Below are 10,067 nucleotides of genomic sequence, written 5' to 3'. Positions count from 1 at the left end.
TTGTGCCTCTCAGAAGAAGTTAGTTGTCTTGTCGAAGGCTTTCATGGCTGGAATCACTGGGTTGTTGTAGGTTTTTTGGGCTATATGGCCATGTTCTAGAGGCATTCCCTCCTGACGTTTCACCTGCATCTATGGCAAGCATCCTCAGAGGTAGTGAGGTCTGTTGGAAGTAGGAAAATGGGTTTATATATCTGTGGAAAAACCAGGGTGGGACAAAGGACTCTTGTCTGGTGGAGCTAGGTGTGAATGTTTCAACTGACCACCTTGATTAGCATTTGATGGCCTGGCAGTGCTTGGAGCAATCTTTTGTTGAGAGGTGATTAGATGTCCTTGTTTGTTTCCTCTCTGTTGTTGTGCTGTTCTAATTTTAGAGTTTTTTAAATACTGGTAGCCAGATTTTGTTCATTTTCAAGGTTTATTTATTTATTTATTTACTTACTTTATTTGTATACCGCACTATCTCAGCCCGTAGGCGACTCAGTGCGGTTTACAACAGGACAATATACAAAGTGCATAGCATTAGCATCTAAACAGTCATTAAGTAGTTAAAACAATACAACAATACATCAGCAAATGAACAAACATCAATACATCCAATAACTAATCCGTCACGTCTCATCAGTAAAATCACAATCCGATCTCCTCGTCCATTATTCCAGTTCCAAATTCAGTCAATTGATTGCACTGCTTAATTGAACGCCTGTTCAAAGAGCCAGGTCTTCACTCTTCTCCTGAACACCAGCAGGGAGGGAGCCGATCTAACGTCTGCGGGAAGGGCGTTCCACAGCCGAGGGGCCACCACGGAGAAGGCCCTGTCTCTCGTCCCCGCCAGCCGTGCTTGTGAGGCTGGTGGGATCGAGAGCAGGGCCTCCCCGGACGATCTTAATGTCCTAATGTTTCCTCCTTTCTGTTGAAATGGTCCACATGCTTGTGGATTTCAGTGGCTTCTCTGTGTAGTCTGACATGGTGGTTTCTGTGTTCTCAAATAATATGCTGTGTCCAGGTTGGCTGTTAGGAATTGTGGGAGCTGAAGTCCAAAACATCTGGAGGGAGGGTCCAAGTTTGCCTAGGCCTGATGGAAACTCAATCAATTTGCGCCATATGTCCCAAAATATATAAAGACTCTGCTATTTTGGAGAGTTCCCTAACAACATTAGGGAGGATGCAGAAGGTGTGCTTCTTCCCTTTGGCTACACGGAGGCGTTCGAACGGCATTCGGAAGTGATTGCCTGAAGGCGGCCTCCTTGTGTGTCCACCTCTTTGAGGAGGCGAAGGGGCGGGGCGGCAAGCTGAGGGGCGGGGCCTCCCTCCGTGGTGACGCGTGGTGGGCGACGCGGATTGGCTGGCGCCGCCGCGCAGGCGCAGTCCGTCCCGCGTCGGCCACAGCAGAGCGAGGCTGCGGCGGGAGCGGCGCCCGGGTTCGGCGCTGCCTCCACGGCCGCCGACAGCGCCGCTCTCCTTCCCGGCGAGGCTCGGGCGGCGCCCGCGTGGATGGGATGGAAGCGGGACCCTCGGGAGCAGGTACGGAGGGGTCCAAGCGGGCCCTTGAGACGGCGGGAAGGGCCCCGAGGGGAGCGGGGCCTGCAGAGGAGGGCCACGGGCGGAAGTGGGGTTCTGCTTCCGGCCCTCTGCTTCGCCTGAGAGGACACTCTTTCAATGGCTATTAGCCTCTTAATAGGTAGAATCATAGAGAGACCCCTGAGGCCATCCAGCCCAACCGCTTGCCATATAGGAAAGGCCCAAGCATCCCACACAGATAGCCATCATCATAACTTTGGGTTGACTGCGAGTCTTCCAGGCTGTCTGGCCATGTTTCAGTATCATTCTCTCCCGACGTTTCGCCCACATCTGTGGCAGGCATCCTCAGTAATCCTGAGGTCTGTTGGAAACTAGGGAAGTGGGGTTTATATATCTGTCCAGGGTGGGAGAAAGAACTCTTGTCTGTTGGAATTGTGCAATTGGCTACCTTGATTAGTATTCAATGCCTGGCTGCTTCCTGCCTGGAGGACCTCAAAACCTCTGAGGATGCTTGCCATAAATGCAGGCGAAACGTCAGGAGAGAATGCCTCTAGAACATGGCCATATAGCCCGAAAAAACCTACAACAACCCAGTGATTCCGGCCATGAAAGCCTTCGACAATACATGAACCATCACATTTCATAATACTCCATTAGGCTATGTCAGTGGTTCTCAACCTTATAGAATCATAGAATCAAAGAGTTGGAAGAGACCTCATGGGCCATCCAGTCCAACCCCCTGCCAAGAAGCAGGAATATTGCATTCAAATCACCCCTGACAGATGGCCATCCAGCCTCTGTTTAAAAGCTTCCAAAGAAGGAGCCTCCACCACACTCCGGGGCAGAGAGTCCCACTGCTGAACGGCTCTCACAGTCAGGAAGTTCTTCCTCATGTTCAGATGGAATCTCCTCTCTTGTAGTTTGAAGCCATTGTTCCGCGTCCTAGTCTCCAAGGAAGCAGAAAACAAGCTTGCTCCCTCCTCCCTGTGGCTTCCTCTCACATATTTATACATGGCTATCATATCTCCTCTCAGCCTTCTCTTCTTCAGGCTAAACATGCCCAGCTCCTTAAGCCGCTCCTCATAGAGCTTGTTCTCCAGACCCTTGATCATTTTAGTTGCCCTCCTCTGGACACATTTCTCAACCTTCCTTATGCTGCAAGCCCTTAATATAGTTCCTCATGTTGTGGTGACCCCCAACCATAATATTATTTTCATCGCTACTTCATAACTGTAACTGTTACGAATCGTAATGCAAATTTCTGATATGCAGGATGTACTTTCATTCACTGGACCAAATTTGGCACATATAGCCGTATGTCTACATTTGAATACTGGTGGGGTTTGGGGGGATTTATTTTGTCATTTGGGAGTTGTAGTTGCTGGGATTTATAGGTCACCTACAATCAAAGAGCATTCTGAACATCACTAATAATGGAATTGAACCAAACTTGGCACACAGAACTAGAAGGGTTTGGTGGGCATTGACCTTGAGTTTTGGAGTTGTAGTTCACTTACATCCAGAGAGCACTGTGGACTCAAACAATGATGAATCTGGACCAAACTTGGCAGCAATACCCAAATGTGAACTCTGGTGGGGTTTGGGGAAAATAGACCTTGGCATTTGGGAGTTGTAGTTGCTGGATTTATAGATCACCTATAATCAGAGAATATTCTGAACCCCACCAACGACAGAATTGGGCCAAACTTCTCACACTGAAACCCCATGACCAACAGAAAATACTGTGCTTTCTGATGGTATTTGGTGACCTCTCTGGCATCTCTTTGTGACCCTCTTCAGGGTCCCGACCCCCAGGTTGAGAAACACTGCTCTAGAACATGGCTATATAGCTCGAAAAAACCTGCAACAACTCAGTGATTCCGGCCATGAAAGCCTTTGACAAGAAATCCTTTGTTGGTTGGCGTTTGCTGGCCTTGATTGTTTCATGTCTGGAATTCCCCTAGAACAGGCAGGAAAAGGAAAGGAAAGGGCTGAGGCTGTTAAGCATTGTGGGAGTTGAAGTCCAGAACACCTAGAAGGCTTTTTTTTCCTTGTCAGGAGCGACTTGAGAAACAGCAAGTTGCTTCTGGTGTGAGAGAATTGGCTGCCTGCAAGGACGTTGCCCAAGGGATGCCCAAATGTTTTGATGTTTTACTATCCTTGTGGGAGGGTTCTCTCATGTCCCCAGATGGGGAGCTAGAACTCCCTGGATTCGAACCTCCAACCTGTCGGTCTTCAGACTTGCCGGCATAAGGGTTTAACCCAGGGGTCCTCAAACCTTTTAAACAGAGGGCCAGGTCACAGTCCCTCAAACTGTTGGAGGGCTGAATTATAATTTGAAAAAGCCATGAATGAATTCCTATGCACACTGCACATATCTTATTTGTAGTGCATAAAAAGAGAACACTTTAAAACAATACAATAATTAAAACGAAGAACAATTTTAACAAATATAAACTTATTAGTATTTCAATGGGAAGTGTGCACCTGCTTTTGGCCAATGTTGGATTGTTGTTGTTGTTATTGTGTGCTTTCTAGTCGTTTCAGACTTAGGTTGACCCTGAGTGGGGGCCAGATAAATGACCTACAGCCTCTAGGCTGTAGTTTGAGGACCCCTGGTTTAACTAAGTTTGCCCATACCTACCCCAGAATAGTAGGCTCATTGAGTTGGAATGGACCTCATGGGCCATCCAGTCCAACCCCATTCTGTCAAGAAGCAGAAAAATCGCATTCAAAGCACCCCCAACATCCAGCCTCTGTTTAAAAGCCTCCAAAGAAGGAGCCTCCACCACACTCAGCAGAGAGTTTCACTGCTGAACAGCTCTTACAGTCAGGAAGTTCTTTCTGATGTTCTGGTGTAATCTCCCTTCCTGTCATTTGAAGCCATTGTTCGTTGTCCTAGTCTCCAGGGCAGCAGAAAACAAGACTCCCCCTCCATATGACTCCCCGTCACATCTTGATCCATGGGCCTCATCATGTCTCCTCTCAGCCTTCTCTTCTGCAGGCTAAACATGCCCAGCTCTTTAAGCCACTCCTCATAGGGCTTGTTCTCCAGACCCTTGATCCTTTTAGTCATCCTCCTCTGGGCACGTTCCAGCTTGTCAACATCCCCCTTCAATTGTGGTGTCCAGCATTGGACACAGTGTGATTCCAGGTAAAGTGGTCTGACCAAGGCAGAATAGAAGGGGAGAATTACTTCCCTGGATCTAGGCACTATACCCTGTTTTCAGAGTGTTGTTTTTTCTGTTCTGCCTGATTTTAGAGTTTTGTTTTTGTTTTTTTTTAAAAAAAAATACTGCTAGCCAGATTTTGTTCATTTTCATGGTTTCCTCCTTTCTGTTGAAATTGTCCACATACCTGTGGATTTCAATAGCTTCTTTATGTAGTTTGACATGGTAGTTGTTAGAGTGGCCCAGTATTTCTGTGTTCTCAAATGTGTCCAGGTTGGTTCATCAGGTGCTCTGCTATGGTTGAGTTAGTGCCTTTCATGTTCCTTGATTCATGTTTGGGCAATGCTGCATTTGGTGGTTCCTATGTAGACTTGTCCACGGCTGCATGGTATACGGTAGACTCCTGCAGCGGTGAGAGGATCCCTCTTGTCCTTTGCTGAACGTCGCATTTGTTGGATTTTCTTAGTTTGTCTGTAGATAGTTTGTAGGTTGTGTTTCTTCATCAGCTTCTCTATACGATCAGTGGTTCCCTTGATGTATGGTAAGAACACTTTTCCTCTGAGTGGATCTTTTGTCTTTTCTCTTGTGGCTTGTTCTTGGCCTTCCAGCTCTTCTGATGTCTATGTTGGAGTATCCATTGACCTGAAGAGCCCAGTTTATATATCTGTTGAAAGTCCAGGGTGGGAGAAAGAACTCTTGTCTGTTGGAGGCAAGTGTGAATACAAACTTTATTTGTATTCCGCCCTATCTCCCCAGGGCGGATTCCAACAAACACAAAGGCAAACATTCAATACCTTAAGACAGTCATGTGCATCATTACACTCAATGACCTACCCCAAATCCCAAAATAATCCAACATCAAACAACAAATTATATACATGAGACTTAAAATTACACAATCAATTTAAACAACGGAAATTATCTCAACATAAGAAACATGAGCCTCAATTTATAAAACCACTAAAGGTTTATTAAAAATTTAAAAATGAATTAGATTCCACAGCGCCAACCAAGCCGACAAGACCAGAGTACAATGATGATATGATGACACCAAATTGGGAGGGATAGCCAATACTCCAGAGGACAGGAGCAGAATTGAAAATGATCTTGACAGATTAGAGAGATGGGCCAAAACTATCAAAATGAAGTTCAACAGTGTCAAATGCAAGATACTCCACTTTGGCAGGAAAAACGAAATGCAAAGATACAGAATGGGGACAATGCCTGGCTGTTGAAATTTGTCGCTGTCGAAATTCGTTTTGTTAGTTTTGGCCCATCTCTCCCATCTGATAAGATCATTTTGTTTTTTTAATATATATTTTATTATGGTTTTCAGATAACAATAAAAAAGAGGGGGAATATATGTTTGGTATAGGAAAGTAGGAAAATATAGAAATTAAGGTATTGGGGGATGGGAGGGAGGGATAGGATAAGATTAGATGGGGAGGTAATTTTGAGAAAGTAGGTGAGGGGAAGGGAAAGGAGGAATTGTATGATAGAGATGGGGTTGGGGTAGGATATTTAGTTTTAACTTCCAGTCTTCTTCGTTTCGGGTATATCTTTTTTTGTGTGTGTGTTAAGATCATTTTGAATCCTGCTCCTATCTTCTGGGGTATTGACTATCCCTCCAAATTTGGTGTTATCTGCCTTCTAACCCTTCATCGAAATTAGTGGTTCTCAACCTGGTGTTCCCAGATGTTTTTGGCCTACAAAAACAGAATGCCTGGCTCGAGAGCAGTACGTGTGAAAAAGATCTTGGAGTCCTTGTGGACAACAAGTTAAACATGAGCCAACAATGTGATGTGGCGGCAAAAAAAGCCAATGGGATTTTGGCCTGCATTAATAGGAGCATAGTGTCTAGATCTAATGAAGTAATGCTACCCCTCTATTCTGCTTTGGTTAGACCACACCTGGAATATTGTGTCCAATTATTTGCACCACAATTGAAGAGCGATATTGACAAGCTGGAATGTGTCCAGAGGAGGGCAACTAAAATGATCAAGAGTCTGGAGAACAAGCCCTATGAAGAGCGGCTTAAAGAGCTTGGTATGTGTAGCCTGAAGAAGAGAAGGCTGAGAGAAGATATGATAGTCATGTGAGAGGAAGCCACAGGGAGGAGGGAGCAAGCTTGTTTTCTGCTTCCCTGGAGACTAGGACGCGGAACAATGGCTTCAAACTACAAGAGAGGAGATTCCATCTGAACATGAGGAAGAACTTCCTGACTGTGAGAGCCGTTCAGCAGTGGAACTCTCTGCCCCGGAGTGTGGTGGAGCCTCCTTCTTTGGAAGCTTTTAAACAGAGGCTGGATGGCCATCTGTCAGGGGTGCTTTGAATGCAATTTTCCTGCTTCTTGGTAGGGGTTGGACTGGTGGCCCATGAGGTCTCTTCCAACTCTATGATTCTATTATTCTATATCCAGAGGTGTATCAGCTGTGATTATCTAGTCCTCCTCTCCATATGTTAAAGAGCACTAGTTAGTTTGTAATAGTTTTGTTTTAAGGAGAGGAGGGAGTGGGCCATCTTTATCTCCTTAGGGAGGGCCTTCCAGAGGTGGGGGCAACCACAGAAAAGGCCCTCTCTCTCTTTCCCACCAGCCATTCTTGAGATGGGGGTGGGACTTAGACCAGGGCCTCCTCTAGTAACCGCAGGGTTGAGTTGGTTTATATGAGGAGATGTGGTTTTTCAAATAGCCTGTGCTCAAACTGTTTAGGGCTTTAAAAATAATAACCAGCACTTTATATCTAGCCCATAAGCAGCCTGGCTACCACAACATGGGAGCGGATCTCTCCCTGTATGGAGCTCCGGTTAGTAGTCTGACTGCTGATCTCTGTACTAATTGAAGCTTCTGAACTGTCTTCAAAGGCAGCCCCATGTAGAGAACGTCACAGTAGTCCAAATGGAATGTGACTAAGATATGGACAACAACAACAAAACCTTATTTATATACTGCTCTATTTATTTATATACATTTATATACAGTGGCCAAGTAAGGTGTTTCAAAATATGGGTGGAGTTGGCACACTAGTTTTAACTGTTCGTAGACACTCCTGGCCACAGTCAACACCTGAGGCTCCAGAGTCAGTGATGAATCTAGGATCACCCCCAGACTGTGTACCTGCGTCTTCAGGGGGAGTGTAACCACATCCAACAAAGGTTGTAACCCTATACCCTGTTCTGCCTTATGACTGACCAGGAGTATCTCTGTCTTGTCTGGATTTAATTTCAACTGATCCAGCTCATTGCCTTCTCGCATACAATCTGCCCCATACACTTAGGTCTTCGGTGGGGGGGGGGGGGATCTGCCCCAACCAGCCAGAACCCGATTGGCCACCATCGCCCAGCAGACCTTTTCAGATGGTTAGATCAGCTAAAAACCTATGTCTTCTCCTAGGTCTACCCAGCCAGTTGAAAGCTTGATTCTAAAACCCGTGTCATGTGTTTTGGTCTCAGTCATAGAATCATAGAATCAAAGAGTTGGAAGAGACCTCATGGGCCATCCAGTCCAACCCCCTGCCAAGAAGCAGGAATATTGCATTCAAATCACCCCTGACAAATGGCCATCCAGCCTCTGCTTAAAAGCTTCCAAAGAAGAAGCCTCTACCACACTCCGGGGCAGAGAGTTCCACTGCTGAACGGCTCTCACAGTCAGGAAGTTCTTCCTCATGTTCAGATGGAATCTCCTCTCTTGTAGTTTAAAGCCATTGTTCCGCGTCCTAGTCTCCAAGGAAGCAGAAAACAAGCTTGCTCCCTCCTCCCTGTGGCTTCCTCTCACATATTTATACATGGCTATCATATCTCCTCTCAGCCTTCTCTTCTTCAGGCTAAACATGCCCAGCTCCCCAAGCCGCTCCTCATAGGGCTTGTTCTCCAGACCCTTGATCATTTTAGTCGCCCTCCTCTGGACACATTCCAGCTTGTCAATATCTCTCTTGAATTGTGGTGCCCAGAATTGGACACAATATTCCAGATGTGGTCTTAATGTATATTTTACAGAAATGTTTTGATCAGTATCTTTTATGAACTGAATTTTAATGTGAGTTTGTAGAATTTTTATATAATTGTTTGTTTTTAACTGTGCTGTGACTTGCCTCGAGCCGTTGGTAGAGGTGGGTAAGAAATAAAATTATTATTTTACTGACACAAAAACACAGTATGTCACAGCAAATGAGATCTATATGCTGGATTTCGTATCACAAAATCACAAGTCGAACACTTCCCAAGTGTCTAGGACTGTGTGATGTATTATTATTGTTATTGTTGTATTGTTATTGATGTATTGTTATTGTTATTATTGTTATTATTTATTTATTTGAAACACAACAAGATGAGTACACAGCAGAGACTTGCTGGCTGTTGAGACTGCTGGCTGCCAGTGGCAATTGTGTTTAAGTGCAGGCCAAGGTCTTTAGGCACTGCACCCAGTGTGCCGATCACCACTGGGACCACCTTTACTGGTTTGTGCCAGTCTTTGCAGTTCGATTTTTAAATCCTCATGTCATGTCAGCTTTTCCAGTTGTTTCTCTGCAATCCTGCTGTCACCTGAGATTGTGACATTGATGATCCATACTTTGTTTTTTAACACAATTGTGAGGTCAGGAGTATTATGGAGCCCCCGGTGGCGCAGTGGGTTAAACCCCTGTGCCAGCAGGACTGAAGACCGACAGGTCGCAGGTTTGAATCCGGGGAGAGGCGGATGAGCTCCCTCTGTCAGCTCCAGCTCCCCAAGCGGGGACATGAGAGAAGCTTCCCAAAAGGATGATAAAAACATCAAATCATCCGGGCATCCCCTGGGCAACGTCCTTGCAGATGGCCAATCCTCTCACACCAGAAGCGACTTGCAGTTTCTCAAGTCGCTCCTGACACGACAAAAAAAAAAAAGAGTATTATGCTCCAAAACTCTGTCTGTCTGAATTCGGAAGTCCCAGAGGAGTTTGGTGTGTTCATTCTCTGTAACTTTTTCCAACTTGTGATCCCACCAGTTCTTTGTTGCAGGCAGTGTTTTAAAAATTTTAATCCATTCAAGTCAGCCTGCCCAACGTGATCAATTTCTATGTTTTAAATGTGTGATTTCATATTGTTGATGCGTCTAAAATAGGTTTGTGTTTTATTTTATTTTATTTTGCTGTGCTCTGTTGTATATTGTTTACTATATTGCAGGGCTTGGCCCCACGTAAGCCGTCCCGAGTCCCCTTGGGGAGATGGTGGTGGGGTATAAATAAAGTTTATTATTATTATTTTTATTTATAATGTTTTATTAGTGAGGTTTTCAGAATATACATAGAAAGAAGGAGGTGTAACAAAAATATATAGTGATTACATCGAAAGTGGGAGAACATTTTATGGATAGGAAAGTAGTAGGGAAAAAAATGAGGGAAAGGA

The 10,067-nt window shown here is 45.2% G+C and overlaps 1 protein-coding gene across 2 annotated transcripts in view; it reads left to right on the top strand.

Moving 5' to 3' along the window:
• Positions 1-1,376: 1,376 nt before the first annotated feature.
• LOC132780766 (protein argonaute-1) overlaps positions 1,377-10,067 on the top strand; it is a 101,798-nt gene continuing 93,107 nt past the window's right edge. For both annotated transcript variants that reach the window (XM_060784532.2, XM_060784531.2), the window contains exon 1: positions 1,377-1,521. In XM_060784532.2, coding sequence (XP_060640515.1) covers positions 1,497-1,521 — 25 coding nt within the window. In that variant the 5' untranslated portion in view covers positions 1,377-1,496. The remainder of the gene's footprint in view (positions 1,522-10,067) is intronic.

This window comes from Anolis sagrei, chromosome X, assembly GCF_037176765.1.
Source record: "Anolis sagrei isolate rAnoSag1 chromosome X, rAnoSag1.mat, whole genome shotgun sequence".
Lineage (NCBI taxonomy): Eukaryota > Metazoa > Chordata > Lepidosauria > Squamata > Dactyloidae > Anolis > Anolis sagrei.
This window is presented reverse-complemented; position numbering and strand designations above follow the sequence as displayed.